This window comes from Lepidochelys olivacea (genome assembly GCF_965140295.1).
Source record: "Lepidochelys olivacea isolate rLepOli2 genome assembly, chromosome: 8".
Lineage (NCBI taxonomy): Eukaryota > Metazoa > Chordata > Testudines > Cheloniidae > Lepidochelys > Lepidochelys olivacea.
In genome coordinates, this window is record NC_140418.1 from 105,286,967 (window position 1) to 105,307,828 (window position 20,862).

A 20,862-nucleotide genomic window follows, 5' to 3' on the forward strand; every position below is an offset into this window, starting at 1 on the left:
AGAGGAAAACAAGCTTTTCTGCTTTTTTAGCTCCCATTGAATGAATTGGTCATTGACCTGAACTAGTAGGATCAATTGAAATGAAGAAATATTCTCTCTTCACCTGTGGAAGAGGATTCTGCTGTCAAAAGCTGGTTTAGCACTTCAACTAAGGGCTTGTCTCCACTACCGTGGAGATGGATGCTGCTGCAATCGATGCAGCAGGGATCAATTTAGCGGGTCTAGTGAAGATCCATTAAATCGATGGCAGAGCGCTTTCCTTTCGGCCCTGGTACTCCAGCTCTCTGAGAAGAGTAAGGGAAGTTGAACGGAGAGCGTCTCCCATTGACTCAGCACCATGAAGACAGCGGGGTAAGTCGACCTAAGCTATGTTGACTTAAGTCGACTTACCCCTGTAGTGAAGACCAGCCCTAACTCTGGTTCCAGGGGCTTAGCTAGTGTTCAGTACTTTGACTTTCTGCTTAATATTATTGTTTGTATTTAATTTAAATTATTTTAATAGTTTATAATAAATTTAGACCTTACCATAGGTTGTCATCATTTCAAATTTGATTTTAAATGTTTTTTTAAAAAGATTTAATTTACATTTTAAAAATTGATATTTTGATTTATTTTTAAAGTCATCAATTTTTATCCACCCTGAGGTGAGGAGAGCGTTTCTGAGCATGAGTATGACGTGTAGTGTATCTGAAACACAGGCCAATCAAGCCACCTCATGCTGTTCTTTGTGTCATGGATGTTTTAGAAAAAAAGACTTCAGTCTTAAATAATAAAAATGTGTTTGGTAGTATGCTCTGTAACAGAGCAGTTTGAAAAAAATCTATGGAAATGTTGAAATTTTTGCAGTTGTTTCCATTTTGTGGGCCTTAAAACAGATCCATGTCCATTTTTGAGTTTTTTTTCTTAATTTGTTTGTGAAAAATATGAATTTAAATTTTAACTCAAAATGTTATTAAAACAGCTATCAACATGGTGTGACAGGGTCGGACCAGATGGCTACAGGAGAGTGATAGAAGGCAGATATATTAGCCCCAGGTTAAGTAAGTCCCTTTTCCCTGGGTAAGGTAATAGGGAAGGTTCCAGAACAATCAGGAACTTTCTGAAAACAATTAAGGCAGACAGGCTGATTAGAACACCTGCAGCCAGTCAAGAAGCTGCTAGAATCAATTAAGGCAGGCTAATCAGGGCACCTGGGTTTAAAAAGGAGCTCACTTCAGTTTGTGGTGCGTGCGAGGAGCTGGGAGCAAGAGACACAAGAAGCTGAGAGTGAGAGGGCATACTATTGGAAGACCGAGAAGTACAAGCATTATCAGACATCAGGAGGGAGGTCCTGTGGTGAGAATAAAGAAGGTGTTGGGAGGAGGTTATGGGGAAGTAGCCCAGGGAGTTGTAGCTGTCACGCAGCTGTTCCAGGAGCCACTGTAGACAGCTGCAATCCACAGGGCCCTGGGCTGGAACCCGGAGTAGAGGGTGGGCCCGGGTTCTTCCATCCCCCCATCCCTACTTGATACCGGAGGAGTTGAACTGGAGTGTGGGTTCCACCAGAGGGGAAGTTCTCTGGCCTGTTCCCCGATCCACTAAGTGGATCAGCAGAGACTGTGGGGATTGTTGTTCTTCCTTTCCCCATGCTGGCCAGTGATGAGGCTAACTGAGTGAACAGCAGATTTGAGCCACGAAAGTGGCCAAACTGAGGGCTGCCGTGAACCTCTGAGGCGAGAAAATCCGCCAATAAGTGCAGGACCCACCAAGGCAGAGGAGGAACTTTGTCACAGTGGTTAGTGACATTTTTTCTTTGCCAAACCCACCCTGGATTTTTGGTAACCACTATTTTTTAATAAAATATTGCCAAAATATTGAAAAAGTCATTTCTTGCATAATTCTTCATATTTGTAAAAGGACATTTTTAAATTCTCCTTTTGAGAAATGTTGACCAGGCTTTCTGTAATTCTAGGCTGCCTAACTGCTTCTTGTCTAACCGTGTAGGCTTCTGGAGGGCCAGAAAAACTGTACCAGAGAGCTTTCCCATACATTGAAGTACTGCTGTTTTTAAGGCCTAATATGGGAACTGCAGAGGGTGGTATCCATTCCTCTTCATTGGTATAAAATACCCCTTCCTGATCCCAACGGGTCACAATACATTGGACCCTTCCCCTGCTACTGGATGTACACCTCTGAGCCCTTTATTTTTGTTTTGTGTGGAGAGAAGAAGAGGCTTTCATGAAGGCTTGGTTAGTATGTATTAGTTTTTTTTAAAGGCAGCTCTTTGGAAGTTGCTCTGATATTTGGAATAGCAGAATTAGTCTTCAGGTGCGTTAGTGGGCAGAGTGCAGTTGACCTGCAATGTGTGTAAGAAGTGCAGTTTGTCACATAATTCTGCTTCTCATCGCTTTCATACTCTTGCGTCAGACACCATTTCCTTTGAGTGAGTGTATGCGTGTGTGTGTGCGTTCATTTAACACTGTATTCTTGTATAGCAATATTAGACCCATCAGTGCTTTCCTGTTTCAGCGTCCTGTTATGTGGAGCTGGCATTTTCCAGTGCATTTTAATTGTAACAATGGTTGACATTATTTCCCTTTCCTAGCAGCAGAGATGAGCGTATCCGAACTCTTGTGATTTTGGCAAAGGCAGCTGCAATTTGAAGATGACAACGTCTTATTTAATAGTGTTTTTAATTCTAAGTTGTTTTCCATTTGCACATCCCCCATATGCAGATCTGGATCAACCCTCTCATTTTCAGCCATGCTTACAAGCTGTCACCAAAGCACTCCTCTGGTTAGAGGCAAAGTATAAGCCTGTAAAGAGAACAAAAGGCCTGGTAAAGTTGCAGACACAGTAGGGAGGCTGTGTCTCCGAAAAGCAGGTCACCAATGAGAATGAGTGTATGGAATGAAAAGGACTTACCATGCTCTAAAGTAACTTCTTTCCCTACAAGAGGGTACATAGTGACAAGAGCGTAAACCAGGAGACTGGGACAATGGGTACAAGGAGACTATGATAGATTAACAGGGTTATGCAGACGTAACTCAATTTTTATTCAGACAGAGTTGCTGACACTGGGGGTTTTCCCCCCGAAGAACAGCTCCTCTGAGCCACTGTATGAGATCTGAATGCTTTTAGCCCTCTATGATTCCCTAAGCAAATCTGAACATGGACTACTGAGCCGTATTTGCATACTGCAGGTGTGACTCAGTTACAGTGACAGCCAGGGCGGCTGGGTTTGATTAAATTGTTTTACAATAAAATTGAAAGCTCTGTGCTAATTGGATCGGGGTTTGAAATTCCTGCTGCCCCAGACAGTTCAGGTGTGCTGGGTTAACAAGAGTGTCTAGTTTTTGCTTGATGGGGATCGTCAGTGGAAACGTCATTGTTTTTTAAAAGGAATCAGACATGGGTAGGCACTTTGCTTCAGCGTTTGGGATTATTTTTTGTGGTACTGAAGCGTTCTGTGGCATATGCATGAATCACCATATTAAAAAGGCCACACAGAGAATGTCATTAGGTTTCAAACACACTGAAGATCAGGTATGCTGTAGCGGTAATGATTTTATGGATTGATAATAAGCAGTTTCTAATTAAAAACCTTTTATGTATTGTAAGCCAGTTCCTCAACTGGTGTAAATCTGGGTAGCTCCTCTGAAGTCAATAGAGCTATGGCAGTTTACACCACCTCAGGATTTGGCCCTCTGTGTGTGTGGTGGCATTTTGTGTGACTCTTGGGTTGGATTCTTGCATATAGTAAAAATTTGTAACTTGGTCTGCTCCATTTTACAATCTTGATCAGTGTAAAACAGAACCTGGTTACTTGAACTTGTACCAGAAGTAAAATTTTTCTCATTAATGACTTCTCAAGACTTATAGCGAACCCTGGCAGCACCAAATGCACCTTTTGAGAAAAATATCAGAATAAGGTTTTTGTGTGAATTTATGAGACTGGATTAGGCATTCAGCCTTCCAATACATCCATTAATGAAAGCCAAGAGAAGGCTGAGCTGTGGTGATCTGCAAGCACACAAGCACTATTCTATATTGCCTTGATTCAAAGCAGCCATATTCCCCTGCTCTTTGTAGAAACTTATTACACAAACCAGTGTTCGTTTTTATTTTCTCTAGCTATTAAGGCTTGCTGTTCTTCAGATTAGACACCCCCATGAGGTAGAAATGTTAGTCCTGCAATATGGAACACAGGCATGACTACATGTCACCTTTTAGGTATTACACAGGCGTATAATACGTCTTAGTGAAGACTTGCTCTATTTTTCCTTTATCCAAATTCTGGGTATTGTCTGTACTACTACAAAGCAGATATTCTGATGCAGCTTGCTTTGCTGATACACTAGTGCAGTTCATCAGGCTTGAAATTAGGAAAGGAAATCCATTGTGCAGCCAAGGTTTTGTTAGTTTTTTGTTGAATTTTTTTTCCTTACAAATCTATGTCCTCTTTGCAGGAGACCATCTGATTTGGACGTCTGGGCAGATTAAAAATCCATTTGTCTAAGGGACGACTGATGGATGTTCTGGGTGATGCAGGAGATTTTGGAGGGTGGAGGAAGGAGAGACATCCCAGATTTTTAACAGACAACAAAGAACCTGGGGGTTGGGCAAGATAAGGGAACAATCCGAGTCTGATCTTCACTTTGTTTGAATTTTCTGGGAAAATGTCATTGACATGTAACATTGTCCTGGAGTACAGACTTTATTGAAAAGCTTCCAAGGCCTGGAGAGAAAAGAAAAGCTCGGTTTCAGGCTTCTAGATAAACAAACACCAAAAATCTTGTATGGATAATAGTGGGAAACACTGGAAAATTGAGTTAATACAAGGGCATCTGTGTATGTGAATGCTTGGGACAGGAAAGCTTCATTGTTCTTTAACTCTACTAATGCTGGAACAGATGGGAAGCGAAGGCCACTTCACGCATTAGCTGGCTCAGATAAAGAGCAAAACAGAGAAGGGCCCTTGTGGCTGATTAGAGGTTAACAGGAATAGAAACCAGCGGATTGACTCTTGATTTGCAGGAGGTGTTCTGGGATAGGAGCAGATGGCCAGGAGAGCGTCCCTCCAGCTTACTCAGCTGCTAAGAGAAGCTTACCATGACCTCTAGTACAAACAAGTCTACATACATCTCAGTTTAAAGCCACAGTGTAAATTTCTTACCTCCGCTCCGCCCCTCCCGGATTGCAGTCTCTTTCTTAGGTCTGCAATTGTTTGTGCTTCCTGTTTATTGGGCGCGTGTGTGTGTGTGTGTGTGTGTGTGTGTACAGGTGTAAAGATGGTATGTGCTGCATGTTCCTCTGCATGTTGGATAACATTCTAACAGAACCTTTCTAATTCAGCCTCATCCCTTTGTTACTCTCCTGAGGTTTTGCTGACCAACACAGTTCCTCAAGGTATTATCTTAACAGCTTATTGTGCCCTGGGAATCTTGAGCTTGCTTTGTTGGGTGTTAAGGGAGGGGAGAAAAAAGAAATATGAAATAAATAAAGTGGGTTCTTGCAGCTGAGAAAAGGGCCGGCCTCCCACACCATGCAAGGGACCTGCACGATAGGGTCTCACCAGATCACAGCTCCATTTGTCACAGGAGGAAATTGCTTTCTAAGGGAAAAGGCTGAAATTCATATGAGCCATCTCTTCTCTAATTAGATCTCTAACCACTGATTTTGTGTTTTGCCAGACAGAAATTACAATTGATTCAGCTTTTTCTCTTTCCGTTTTTTTGCTGAAAAGACACATTTTCTATATGTGTGGCAACACCTGCCTAGGGCGCCTCTGTGAATCCCGAGAAATCAAAAGAGCAACAAGAAAAGTGGGTTTAATTGCACACATCTTCAGCGGAGCTTTCTTGCACTTGACGAACAAAAGGCCATCCCTGTGCTGTTTGAATGGAGCCTGGGAGGGCTGTACGGAGAAGTACTCTCCATTACTTCGGAGGCAGATGATCCACTTTGCTGGAGCATTGTCATGTGCAAATGAGTTCACCAGCCCATCTTCTTTCCAACTGCAAGGTCAGGGACAGAGCAATTGTCAATTTCAGCTGGCTGGAGCAATTGATCTATTAGCTAGAAAGCTTTCTGAGAGTTTGCTAACCTCCCTTTCTCATTGCACACACACACACAGACTTTCTACAAAGCATGTGTACACATTACAAATATTGACTGGTTTAGGTTAACCCTGGGAACGTTGCTGTTGTGTTTTCTGTCTTGGAAATGTGTCCAAGAGTGGGTTATAAATAACACTCTGTGCTGCAATTATTATTCATTGCTAGTTATTGGTTTCACCCCATGGAAGAACAAATGGTTTTTCCACTATGAGTTTGTGCTGCAGTCAGTGTGTGTTTATTAAAATCACTAAGGAGCCTGGATTCAGTTTAGTTTAAAATACCTTTCCGCGACAGCTTGGAAATGCTGAAATATTTTGGGTCACGTTAACCCTGTTTATATGACTCGTGTTGAGGGTTGCAACTAATCCTGGACACATCTGCTGAGTCCCATAAATATCCATGTCTTCTTTCCCGTTTGTTTTTCCAAGTATTTGTCTGTCTGAAGGTTGGGAGTCTTGACAGTCTTGCATACTGCAAAACATCTGCTTATTCACTGGCAAGTCCTTCTGCAGATCGCAGCACACTGCCTCATAATTGACCTTAACTCTGACTTAGAAGGGCAGCATCTCTGGGGAAGGAGGGGCAGGACAGTAAAGATAGTTTAAGCATCCCTCTTCTCTAAGGTTGATGACAAAGGATAGGGTAAAGTCCAGCCGATGCCAAATCAACCTCATCCAGGAAAAGCCATATGATGCATGCCTTTCTTGTCCATTTATCACTATTACATGCCTGCTTTCCAGTCAGCTTGGTAATTGGACAGCGGCCTGTTATGCTGCAAACGAAGATCTGAAATTGGGTTAGTCTGATTAGATGTGGGTTCTTGGGAGCTGGGCGCATGGGGTAAGATGATATGCTTTGTAAGAGTGAAGGAGAGAGGCCATGCAGCTGCCCGCCCCAACAGCCGCTCTTTGTTGGCCAGCACGCAAAGAGAAATTACTGAGGGTTTCTGGAAGCAGCATAAATTGACTTTCTCTTCGGTTACTAACATTGATCTTAAAGGTGCTTTCCCAGAATATTGGCCTGGTAGCTATGCAGTTACTTGACATTTTAACGTACCGGTCTAGTAGCAAAAAATATATATATACTCTGTGTGTGTGTGTGTGTGTGTGTGTGTAAATAAATCAATCTCATCTTGTCATTTCAAGCTAGTATCCAACATGGCCGTCTCGTTCAGTGAAACAGGTGGGGTTACGTGCTTGACACCGGAGAGACTCCAACTTCCCTGCTTTTACGCAGGAGCGATGCTGCCGAGAAGAACACTTTAAGTTCTGTGATGGAGGGAGTCTCTACAGAACACTGAAGTGCCTCTGAGAGGCATCTGGGTCAGCATTTCCCCGTCAGCTGGCTCTTGTTTGGTCCTAGCTATGGCAGTGAAGCAGCAAAGCAGCTTGACCCTTTGCTACCCAGGTGTCATGAATCTGAATCCCAGAGTGGCTAGAATGGTGCCATAACAAGACAGCCCGTTTCCCGGAGCTTGGTTTCTGTCAGGCAGTGCATGTTGGTCCTATGCCAAATTCTGGGAATGGTTTGGCCTTGATAAATGCTGACTAAAGGGATTGTGCTGCTGCTTTGTGGGAGACAAATGAATGCGCCGTCTTGCAAGATCTAGCAAATCAAGGAACAAATGTTCCCAAGTGGGATAACAGTTTAAATCTGGTTAGTCAGGGAGTGACGCAGAGTCTACGGTAGAGGTTGGAACTGAACCCAGGTCTCCGGAGTCCAAGTCAGGTGCTTTAACAGCTTCTCACGTTTTTCCAACCTCTGCATGCGGCACAGACCCTAGAGGGGGTGGAGAGTAAGCATGGGTTACACTTGTTTCTTCGACTGCAGCTTCCTATGCTTTGTCTCAGGTGAATTTGGTTTGGAAAGTTTGAGCAAAATCAGTTGAGCTATATTGGAGTTGTACAGGCATCAAAACGTATGTTCTGCTACTTGCGTAATTCACAATCCTCTTCAGGTAGAAACTTCAGATTTTTATATATTCGCTTACTTTTGTAGCTCTTCTGGGGGTTGAAATATAATCCAAGACCATCAGCTCAGTGGTTTTAAAGTAACAAACATTCTATGTTTGATAAACGTCATCTGTGTGAGTCGACTTTATATTTTGTGCTTTTAAATGGGTTTGTTAAGGATCCCACCATTAGAGATGCGTTTGTAAAGATCTTGCCAAATTGAACATTCAGATTTTCTTAAAACTTCATTTTTGAGATCTACAAAGAGAATTTGGCTGTTTCTGACTGCAGCTGTCTTTGAGTTTGTAGCACGAATAAGTTGGGTTGCAGACAGCTGGGTTTGCAGAACTCTGGTGAAGGACTCCATCCATGGTGGTGAAACTGGAGGAGTGTGTAAGCACCTGTGGTTGGATAGATCTACAGATCAAGGGATTTAGCATGGCTTTTAAGGTCACTTGTGTTGACACCTCAGTGGTCTTGTCTCACTTTCAACCTTTCCTATGTTTGAACAAACGGTGAAAGTCAGCTAGCTCGATTCTTCACAACTGTCAGAACACTGTCAAGTTTTGTTGTATATAGAGCAGCCATGACAGAGATGCCATTTGGGACAGAAAGAGTACCTCATCCTAGGCTGATGTCCAGATCATGATGCTCCTGGGTCCTCCAGGCCAGGAAATCAAACCCCAGGTGAATATGCATCTTCTACTAGATCTCTTTGTAGGGACGATACATACACATAGTGAGAGCTTGCTAGAAACACACAGAGATGGAACTCCACTCTACCCTTTCCTGAATTTGTTTTATTCTGCAGATGTCATAGCAGAGTAAAGCTGCTGCACAAAGCCAGCTGCTTGTGATCAGTTTGGGAAGGGGGATTTTCTCTCTTCTGGATGCTGCATACAGGTTAGCGCCCTGGTGCAGGAAGTTTAAGTAGTTCTGCTTTATGTGGCCCACTATCCCCAATCCATTTGGTAGGTAAATAGAGTTTATTTAGGAAGGAGATCTACTAATCCCTCTCTGTGTGATTTAAACATTTGCAGCTCTGCTTAGTACAAACTTTATACAAGCCTTATTTAAACACCCTTAACCATTCTGTGACCTAGCAGTGACCTGCTGAAGCAAGTTTGATGAATCTATATATGGAGCATGAATTTTGTGTTATAAATTGGGTAGTATCCATAGTATTTTGAGCCTTAGTATAAATATTTGGGGTGTTGTAATGGGGGCAGGGAGGAAGCAGGTTATGAGAAACTGTAGCTGTTTCTTAGGCAAGTCAAGCTTGGATGAAATTTGACAGGACCTTAATTACGACTGAGAGACTTAATTTTTTCATGATTTTCAAATCCTGGCACTGTCACTGTGCTGGCAGCAAATCAAACACTAAGTTAGTTTGTGTTAAATGCATGGTTGGAACAGAAGATAAAGTCCTAGATAAGCATTAAACTGTAGGAACTTCTTAAACTGAACTGCGGGGGGAGAACACGGAGCCAAATATAGGTCTCTTCGGCGTTACCTGATCCAGATTTGAGCAACAAAGAGAAACAGAAAATGACCTCTCTTGTAGGGTGTCCGTTTTTCAGCATGATCAAGACCCTCCATTTACAGCAAGAGAATACTGCTATGTTGTGGTCGAAGTGGAATGCATATAACTCTGCCAAATAGGTTAGAAAATGTTACCCAGCAGCCATTAAAAAGACATTCACCAAATAGCAGAAGATGAGAGGATTGGCATACTTTGAGTAGGCGGCGTTTGTGGAGGGGAGTGGGATATGGGTCATAGGGTGTTGACTGTGGGGTTACTAGGGTTTGTAACTGTAGCAGGTAAGTGTTGTGTTATTGGGCAGGCGGCAACATTATATGTTGGGAGCCAGGGACAGGTGCTTAAATAGAGAATTAAATAAATAGAACAAGCAAAAGCTGTATCCTTTAACCAACACCCTAATTCCAGAGCTCCTCATCCCTATAGCAACCACCCTCTCATCAAGTTCCCGCCCCGAGGAGTGAGGGCAGTGGGAGCTGGAGCCATGACAGCCTGGTGGGTCCCCAGCCTTGCTGCTGGTCTGTCTGAATCAGCAAAAAGAAAAGGAGGACTTGTGGCACCTTAGAGACTAACCAATTTATTTGAGCATGAGCTTTCGTGAGCTACAGCTCACTTCATCAGATCAGGAGGGGTTGCCTCTTGCGTTAGGCTTGGATGTTTCTCCCACTGGCTTACAGAACATGAAGGAACTGTGGGTAGCTGCAGGTTTTCCTAGCTCTAATGTAAATATTCCCAAATAACTCTGCCTCTGTGGCCAATTCTTCTCTCTAGCCATGTTTAATTTCCAGCTAAGCTTATGATAAATATTTTGTATAGCGTTTCTAGTTTATTTTACATAGACCTGCTGCCGTGACAGCTAGAATCTAAACTGACACTTAAGGCTCTAACGCCAGATTAACTTGGCAGATGCTGGCATATTAAATGGTCTTATTTGCTATGAAAATATAGGACCTGAATTGAGCTCACTCTTCTCCTTAGCATCACTTCAGTAGCAGACAGTTGATGGCAGGGTACGATGCTCCTCAGGGTCTCTGGTTTGGATTGGCACCTCGTATGCATAGAAGCTACAGAGAATCTCAGCTTAGATTGCCTGTTTGTTTCCTGGTCCAGTGTCTCTATGCGGAGGCTGGAGACCAAGCCCTCAGCCTGGCTTTCCACCAAGGGTGTGGAACGTACTGGCTTTCTGTCCACTAGTGGCCAGACTGTGACCAAGCTTCACTGAGAGAGGTCAGGTAGCAACCGTAGTTCCATGTCCCGGTGCAGGGGTCCAGTTATGACCTGGTTCCCAAGTGAACGTGAGTCACGCCATTGTGCTGGAAATGGCCCACCTTGATTATCATACACATTGTAAGGAGAGTCATCACTTTAGATAAGCTATTACCAACAGGAGAGTGGGTTTGTGTGTGTGGAAAAAAGGCGGGGGGGGGGGGGAAGAAAACCTGGATTTGTGCTGGAAATGGCCCAACTTGATTATCATACACATTGTAAGGAGAGTGATCACTTTAGATAAGCTATTACCAGCAGGAGAGTGGGGTGGGGGGAGAGAAAACCTTTTGTAGTGGTAAACACCCATTTTTTCATGGTTTGTATGTATAAGAACATCTTCTGTATTTTCCACAGCATGCATCTGATGAAGTGAGCTGTAGCTCAGGAAAGCTTATGCTCAAATAAATTGGTTAGTCTCTAAGGTGCCACAAGTCCTCCTTTTCTTTTTGCGAATACAGACTAACACGGCTGTTACTCTGAAACCTGTCATACTCATCACAAAACCACCAACACTGTTCAGTAGCGGCTGCCCAGGGCCAGAAATGCCACCCGCTCAAAATGGAGGCTGCTTTTACAGCGGTGCATACAAGAAGCTTGCATCCAGAGCGGTCACACCCTTGCTTTCACACATGTTAAAGTAACTCACATTACCCATTTCTGGGCCCAGATTCAAACCACAGTTATACCTGTGTAAAGTAAGTAGCTCTCTTAAGTTAGTGGAGTTCCTCTGGATTTACACCAGTTAACTGATGATGCCCTGCCCCAAGGTCCCTGTAAAGCAAAGCGTTTTAAGGCAGCATTTATAGCTAATAATTGGTCTCAAAGTTTGGGGTTTGTTTTTTTAACTATAAAGAACTTTATTTCACATCCTTTTAACTCATTCAAAAAATAAAGTGGAAGGAGCTGGCAGTGAAACTGAGGAGCTGGCCAAGTACCGCAGACCGAAGATGTGGTAAAACATTAACACTTTGGAGTTTATCCTGGGGATTTATGTGGCACGGCTGTGCCAGAATGGGTTCGTGTGGAGTTAGGGGCCAGTCGGTTAGTTAATACACCGCCCCCTCTGGCTCTCTGCATAGATCTCAACACCATGCTCAGTCCTGAGTGGAAGTGAGAGACAGAGGAAGCCTGGTCCAGCCTTCCTATTTTTGAAATTGGATGTTACCAAATTAGCTGATTTTATTGACCACCTGGACTGGGTTTTAGTCGATCCAAATGGCTGAGGTCTGCTGAACAGGTCTGTTTTCTCCCCCTGGTTCTGAAGTGAAAGCAGGCCTCCTTGACACTTAATCAGATTCGAATGTGGGGTTTGGCCTTGCTTTAAAGAGCCTGGCAGTGAATAGCCGGTTTTGATGCCATTTATTAAAAACCTCTGGTAGAATTTGTCTCGGAAAGCCTTTGTGAGGGTTGGCAAACGCACAAGGGTTTTATGCAGTTAATGTATTTTAATCTCTCTCTCTCGTCGCTAATTGTAACCCTTTCAGCCGTCTGCCGCCTGCTTCAGGGGGATGGGAGGCCCCGGGGAGACTTCCATTGAAACAGGTTCTTAACAGGGCTCTGGTGACACGGGCAAAGTGAGCATCCTCCCTGGGGAGGGAGGCTAGGGCTGTGATCGAGGTGCACAGGACCATGAGTTGGGTTCTCGAGGACCACACCGGGCTCCAACATAGGCATACGGGGTGACCCTGGGCAAGTCAATTAACCTTCCTATGCACAGGGAGGAGAGGAAGTAAATACACTTCGCAGATCATTCATTTTGCCTTCCAGCTCCCCTCTCTGCTGCTCCCCCGCGGAGGTAGGTTAGGATTGTTGGCCAGGACTTCCCAAGGTGACTGGTGATTTTGGGTGCCCAGCATGAGACACCTTAAATGGGCCTGATTTTTGGAAGATGGGTGCTCAGCACTTTGTTCCAGTGGGGCCCTTAAAAAGTGCCTCAAGTTGGGCCTGCAGAATCACAAGTCTCTTCTGCAAACGTTGGCCTGTAATCCTTACCTGCCTCCTCAGGTGTGTGGGGGCGCTGTGAGGCGAAAGACCAAATGCCTTGTTTGTGAAGCACCGGGAGTTACTCTGCTGGGAGGCTCTATCATTTCCAAGTATGGCTGGTCATTTCCTTTGGTAGCTTTCTTGTGCAAAGAGCTCCCTGACAGACGCTGGGATTTCTTAGCTACCGTCTTAATTTCAAAAGCAGATGGATGAATGTACAATCTTCTCTCCACAACTTCATGCCCCTTTGTGTGAAGCACCGTCCTTGCCAGGCACTGAAAGACCTTCCTTCCCTGAAATCCCCATTTCTCACCCCTTGTTTTCTCTGGCTGATCTTGTCTTTTATTTACATGTCTGAGACTTAATTATTTGTCCTGTTCCTTTCTAAATTAGGGGGGGTGGGGAGAGAGAATATTCTTGGCATGAGGGACCCTGTTGTCAGAGGCGTTTGCAATGTGCCGTGTAGACCTGCCGAGCCTTGATCACAAACAACAGGGCATATTTATTCCTCTGCTTCTGGCTCCTTAGAATCGGTGGTGCTCTTGGTTTTAAGAGCCACCAGGCCTTTTCCCAGTTGACCCGGGAGATGTGAGTGTGTTCTCTAGTTAACAAATGAGCATTTTGGTTAGGAAGTGCAGCTCAGTAATGTTAAATCCTGCCTGTGTCTGTGAATATGAAGGGTTCGACACAGTGTGGTTGACGGGCAGAACATTGTGTAGCTGTAGAACAGAAATTCCATTGAAGCTCGGTTCCCCAGCTCTGAGAGGGATGTAATTCATTGAACAAACAAACATGGGTTTAAAGTTCACGGAGAGGCAGACAATGCTGCCAAGCTGTACGTGTAAGCCACCTTTTCTTGACAGAGGGTCAGTCCCCTGCATTGTTTGTTCCAGCCCTTTTGAAAAGTGTGTTTTTCCTGTGATAGCTGAAAGCAACCTGGCTGGTTGAGAGACTGAACAGGAGCCTACATGGTGTTAAAATATATCCTTGTCGGGGAAACGGAACGTACTGGTCAGTTCCTCTTAATCCCAACGCATGTGGGTTGTACCAGTCGCCTAAATAAGACCACACCGGGCATGCAGGGCTTACTTGTGTGAGTAAGTGTTGGCATGATTGGGCCCTGTATCCTTTGGGAAATTCAGAGATGGCAGAGATGGATCTGGCACAGAATTGCTCTACTTTTCTCTTTAGACTTGGCTGTTAAATGAAGCTGCTGACGGCCTGTTTGGGTGTTTAACGTGTCTGTGCAGATAGTCATTTCAGAGTATAGCCACCCGCTTGGCATCTGTCCGAGCAGAGCTGTTTGTAGCTTTCCAATGGGGAGTGTATGTTACAGGTCCTCTTCAGCCAGCGGGGACAATAGCAACAGGCACATACTGAGGAAGATTCATTCTGGAGCAGCATCTGTGTATTTTGTTTTGGATCATATAAGCTGAACACCCCGGAGACAGGACCTGGTGATTATAGAGCTGTGTGCAGGGGTGGAGAGGGGCATCAGTTCCGCAGAGCTGGCAGTTTCTTGGACCCAAGGTGTAACTGATGAGAATGTCGTTGTCCTGGAATGAGGCAGGACGATGCAGCATCCTACCTATCGAGGTATCGCTGCTCCCCTCCAATCGGCCCTCTGCCAACTCGTTCAGTTCTCGGATACCTTTGTGGTTTCTCCCAGGCTGGGCCACGTGCTTGGCAGGCACTCCCCAGAAACCCACAAAGCCACCTCGGTATCCATCTTCAAATGCCGCCTCAAAACTCCTTCACCCTGGCTCCTACCAAACCTTGGCCACAGTTAAGCTGCTGGTAGGCAGAGATGACTGCCCGTCGTGCTGACCGATATTGTCTCATTCGTTCCCTGGGCTCCCCCGTCCGTCTGCATGTGTCCATCTGTCCTCCCTTGCCTTATGTTTAGATTATAAGCTCCTTGGGGCAGGAACTCTCTGTTCTGTTTCTACAGCACCTGGCAGGGTGGGGCTCCGGTCCATGACTACGACTCCTCAGAGCTACAATAATACAAATAATAATGCAGTCCGTAGACTCAGTCCTCACCAAACAGTGACATTTTGGGTGATGGTGGATGGAATGCACAGACGCTTGCCGATATTCATTCCATCAGCATTCCAGAGCGCGATTGTGTTGGTGGCCATTTGCAAAGCTAAAATTGCCTCTCTTGATTTTTTCCCCCTCTCTCCCAGGATTCCACCTGAGCGGGACAGTAACGGAGCCGGCAACGGCGACAGAACCAGAGATGACCTACAGAGTCGCCATCAGCTTTGACCGCTGCAAGATCACTTCCGTGACGTGCGGCTGTGGGAACAAGGACATTTTCTACTGCGCACACGTGGTGGCGCTCTCGCTGTACAGGATCCGCAAGCCAGAGCAGGTCAAACTCCGTCTTCCCATCTCAGAGACCCTTTTCCAGATGAACAGGGACCAGCTACAAAAGTTTGTTCAGTATTTAATCACAGAACACCACACCGAGGTACTGCCGACTGCCCAGAAACTGGCAGATGACATCCTGTCCTCCAACTCTGAGATCAACCAAACGCATGGTAATTCTTACTGCTTGTTTGATGACTTGCAGCATAGGCGCCGACTTCTGCTCCTGCCAGTGAGTGCTTGACCCCCCTCTGCCCCCGGCCCTGCCCCGTCTCCACCCCTGCCCTGCCCCCATTCCAACTCCTTCCCCAAAGTCCCCAACCCAACTCCCCCCCTGCCCCTATTCCGACTCCTTCCCCAAATCCCTGCCCCACCTCTTCCCCGCCTCCTCCCCTGAACATGCCACATTCCCGCTTCTCCCACTCCCTCCAAGCATGCCGCCAAACAGCTATTTGGCGGTGGCAAGGCAGGAAGTGCTGGGAGGTAGGCAGCGGAGCAGGGACGTGGCATGCTCAGGGCAGACAGCGGAGGAGGAGAGGGGGGTCGGGGGGAGCTTGGCTGCTGGTGGGTGTAGAGTACCCACGAATTTTTCCCCATGGGTGCTCCAGCCCCGGAGCACCCACAGAGTCGGCGCCTATGACTTGCAGTAATATCTTTAGGCTCCGGGGCTGGCAATAGAGATTGCACAGGAGTGGACACGGCCTTGCCTGTCTGCTCTGCCCAGAGAGAGATGAAAGGGAACAAATTAAATTGACATCCAAGTGCCTGAGTTAGTATCACATCGGCATTCCACGTTTGTATCTGCTTTGGTCTCTGTTGTTGGCTGCACGTTTATTCATTGACCAGTGAATCCCACAGACGAGATACAACCAAAGGTCACAGATGATGTGCGATAAATAGCACAGAATAGAGGGGGAGGGGAGAGACACAGGCAGGGGAGGGCTGCATGTGGTTGTCTCCTCTAAGGAGTCCTTGGTGGGCTAAAGCGCAGCACAGGACAGGGAGTCAGGAGAACGGTTTGATTCCCGGCTCTGCTCTGGCCAGCTCACAAACTGTGGGAAGTCTTGGCAAACGCTCACTCTTCCCACCCCCGACTCTGCTCCCCCAGCGTTAGCAGTGTGCGGAGCCCTGGTGCAGCACCCAGGGAGCCGTGCCAGCCCAGAGCTGCATTAGAAGATGCAGTATTGCAAACGCTGGGTCTAGCAGCGCTTCAAACGTTGCGATCTCCAAGGGAGCTAACCCTGTGGGAGCCAAGTGTTGATGAGGCTTTAATCTCTCCTTGCCTCAATTTGCCAAGCTTAAAATGAGGATACTAGTCCCGCCCTACTTCAGCAAGGGTGCGGGAGTTTGTGAGGCTCAGTTCACATTTGTAATGTGCTTTGAGATCCTCCTCTGGAAGGTGCTGGATAAGTGAGTATTAGTCATGATGCTATTGGTCCAGCGATCTGAGCACAAGATTTAGTGCCAGGATCTCATTCGTTCTAATCCAGCTTCTGACGTGGCCTTGAGCCAGATACTTATGGCCAGGTTTTTCAGAGGCAGAGCATCTTCAGCTCCCTTTGACTTTAGTGGGGTCTCGGGATGCTCTCCACCTCTGACAGACCAGGAGTCACTGTGTCTAATCTTCCAGCGGTAAAGAGGAGATGATACTTCTCTGCTGCGTAAGGGTATTGTGAGGATGAACATGCGTAAAGTGCTGTGAAGATGGAAAGTCCAGTATAAGGGTAAGTAGGATCAAAACTGGTCTGAATCCCTGTGTAGAGCAAAGTTAGCGTTTAAGCAAAAAATGGTGGCAACTCTCTTCTCGCTCTGAACCACACCGCTGGGGTGTAGCTGGCATGAGAGCCATTCGTAGCATTTCTTCCTCCAGAGTAGGAAGAGCCCGAAGACCCTGTACGAGGGCAATTCGTTTGTTGGTATAGTCAGCAGATAGCAGCCAAAATCGTGTTGATTCCAAGTCTTGTAAAAACACAGATGCTGTTTTTTAGTTAGTGTCTATATTTTAAAGTTTGGAGTGGGGAAATAGTCTTTTAAAAAATCCTCTCTCTATATATACTAACAAATTACCTTGATCTGACAAAGCAACACATGCTTACTAAATGTAGGTGTGTGATTAGCTATCCAAAGATTCATGAATGAATTAGCTCTAATGCCAAAACTTAAATACCACATATCTTCATCCTTGGAGATGACACAGACACGCTTCCTGGAGGATAGAGAAAGGTCTATAATGCTATGACAAACCCTAAATCAGTCGATGTCTCCCACTGCACCATGATTCAAAACAGGGCTCAAAGAACTTAAGATAAATCATCAGTCCCCTCAGATGACTCGTAGTCTAAAGGGCCCAGTAGAAAATGTTAGTGTTCTAAGGCTCCTGTTGTCCAGGTTTTAGCTTGTGAATTGGATCAGTATTGCAAACTTTTATTAGTACGCAATGCACTCTGGATGCTACCAATAAAGCGCAGCAGTAATGCAGTTATACGGAAAGTGCATCTTGAGCAACAAGGCCTAAGGCAAGGAATGCAGGAAGTTCTGCAGCCTCCATCTGAAGGGGTTACGTGTCCCAGAGAGCGAGTATACCAGGGTCGTCCAACAGCTGAAGCTGGAAGCAATCTGAAGTAGGCCTAGTCTGTTTTTTCCCTTGCCTTCCCCTGCCCTTCCTTGCCCAGACCTGTGCTAGCCCAGGACAATCTCTCTGTATTCTTGAAGCTGGGTGAAAATTTGTAGATTTATTTTTAACTCACCCACCTCTCTGGGGAGTTAATTCAGTTTCCCTGAAAGTTCCAATGTATGGCTACACTTTAAATGGTACTTTTAAGACGTATTCCCTAATCCTCCCTGTCATTCCTGGTTTTGTCTGACTGAAACCCTCTGGGTGCCAAGATTTAGTCCTCCTCATGGTCAGAGGAGGCTTTCAGCATGTCAGCTCTTCAGCCCGAATCAGTCTGAGGTTACTTTGTCTTGGAGAAGGGGCTGTCTTCCCTGAAATCCCACCTTTCTGTGACGAGAGAACCTTCAAACGTCAGATCAGTGTTAAATCTTCCCTACCTGGCTCCACTCACAGAAGAGGCTGCTTTTTGTAGAGTTGCGTGTATCGATCAGGTCGCCCTGGGTGGCCAGCCCCTGTGATTCACCCTCACTAATGGGCTTCGGTCTGAGCTGTAAACCCTTCAGCGCTGTGAGTCATGCGGGAGCAGCATCGTCTAGTGATTAGTGCAAGCAGCTGGGAATTAGGTGCATTCTGACTTGCTGGGTGAGCGTAGGCCCGTCACGTAACCTTGGGGAAGTTTCACTCTTGTGCCCCATTTATAAAATAGGGATGATAATGTTCACATGCCTCCCCGAGTTCCTCAGCGCATTCGGCGCAGTCAGCGTGGAGCGTCGTGTGCAGCCAGCGGTGTCTGGCAGCCCATTTGGGTGTGTTAGTATTAGGGCTTGATGTTCCTGTTACTGTAAGGGACCTGCGGTGGTTAATTTCCACATGGGGCTTAGATCTGCTCTGTGGTATGTAGTTATACTGATCTGCTTCTTTACCTGTTATTATCCGAGATTCTAGTCAGAAGTATTGTTACTAACAAATACTAAAATGTATGTATTTGTTATTAACAATACTTCTGACTAGAATCTGGGATAATAATAGGTAAAGAAGCAGATCAATGTAACTACATACCACAGTTTTTATAATAATCAAATCCCCTCCCTAGCGGGACAGATGGGATCTCCAGCAGTCCAGGGAAGTAGCTTAACAATGACGAGCCTTGGCACGGTGAGGTTCCATCGAACCGGGGCTGCCGAAGGTGCCCCCATATCATCCCTATCAGTCACTGTCGGTCTGTTTCACTACGTCAGGCGTGGGCTTGAATGGAACCTTGCGAAGAGTCGGAGGTTCATAATGAAAGTGTTTCACCCTCTTAACCCGTCCGTGTTCTTAGTCGTCTCTGGCAGTTTTAATAAGGTGACCACAGAGACTTTCATTATGAGCATTTTCCCCCCGGGGGAGTCTCGTGGGCTTGTAGTAAAGGTCAATGTGACCCCCAACGTGGCAGAAAATGGTGGGCTTGCTGTCATTAACGCTGCAGATCAAACTAGGTTTCTTGTCCTTTTTCCTTGGCAGTCTGCCTCGGGCAGTAACGGCCCTCACACAGCCGGCAGCAGCCAGGGAGAGCTGCTAAAGGGGCAGACCAAACTGGTTGTGGCCGTTTCTGCTGCGGTACAAACTAAAGCTACTGGAAGTCTTCCTCTCCCCTTCAGCCCCCATGCCCACTGCTTTCCGTGTTGGGAGGGTTTCTTATCACTCTGGCAAGCTGCCTGCCCTCTTCCTCCCCATCTGGGTGAGCTGATGGACCGATTCCCAGCTCCTGAGAGCTCATGGAACTTGAATTTGTGCTTTTCACAGAGGGGACGATGGTTTTGGTTGGCGCTGTACAGAACACGAGATCATGGTTCTGCCCCAAGGCAGTCTGAGATGACAGAGGTAGGTAACAAGAAAGCAGATGCAGGAGGGAGAGCCGTTTTGTTTTGGACGGGGGGCGGGGTTCTCTAGCAGTGGTTCCTCAAGTGGAGGGATATAGCTGGTGCCACACGAGAGAAGTGTGTCTTTGAGGAGGTAACGGAGGGGGAAGGATTAGGAGAAACTTTATACTGGGCTGGGGAAGTGTGTTCCAAGTGAAAGGGGATTGCGGGAGAAGGCCGTGAAGCGTCAGGATTCATTCTCAGAGTAAAGGGGCTCAGGGACACAATAGTAGGACATGGAGGCCAGAGGGCTCGGAATAGTAGCCGTGGAACTCTGGCAACACTGGTCAGTTTTCACTACTGCAGCAAGATGAAGATGTGAGCAGCAGCAGAAGCATTGGCTGCCAGTCAGGCTGCAGACTCAGGAAGGCAGCTCTGCATGAGTTTGTTTGGTTCACGTTTGGATGCTAGCTCTGAAAAAGATTTGAGCGTCATCGTGGCTCATCCGCTGAACATGAGCACCCAGTGTCACGCTGTGACCAAAAGAGCTAATGCCATCCTGGGATGCATAAACAGGGGAATCTTGAGTAGGAGTGGAGAGGTTATTTTACCTGTCTCCATGGCACTGGTGCGACTGCTGCTGGAATCCTGTGTCTGGTTCTGGTGCCCACAGTTCATGAAGGATGTTGATAAATGGAGTAGGGTCAGAGAAGAGCCTGGAGAATGATCAAAGGACTAGAAAATCTGCCTTCTAGCAATAGACGCAAAGAGCTCAATCTACTAGCTTCACAAAGAGAAAGGTAAGGGGAGACTTGATAATAGTCTCTAAGTACTTACATGGTGAACAAATATTTAATAACAGGCTCTTCAGTGTAGCCGGGAAAGGTCTAACACCGACCCAATGGCTGGAAGTTGAAGCTAGACAAATTCAGTCTGGAAATAAGGCATCGGTTTTTAATGATGAGAGTAATTAACCATTGGAACAATTTACCAAGGATCGAGGTGGATTCTCCATCCATGACGATTTTTCAGTCAAGACTGGATGCTTTTCTAAAAGCTCTGCTCTAGGAATTATTGTGGGGCAATTTTCTGGCCTGTGTTATACAGGGAGTCAGACTAGATCATCACCGTGGTCCCTGCTGGCCTTGGAATCTACGTATCTATAAGCACCTCAGTGTATTTAGACTGAAAGAGC

The 20,862-nt window shown here is 46.0% G+C and overlaps 1 protein-coding gene across 1 annotated transcript in view; it reads left to right on the plus strand.

The window, feature by feature from the left end:
* The window catches only part of ZSWIM5 (zinc finger SWIM-type containing 5), a 157,525-nt gene that overhangs the window by 92,751 nt on the left and 43,912 nt on the right, over positions 1 to 20,862 (plus strand). Inside the window, exon 2 of the mRNA XM_084637496.1 lies at positions 15,029 to 15,385. Within this exon, the coding sequence (XP_084493622.1) occupies positions 15,029 to 15,385 (357 nt within the window). The remainder of the gene's footprint in view (positions 1 to 15,028; positions 15,386 to 20,862) is intronic.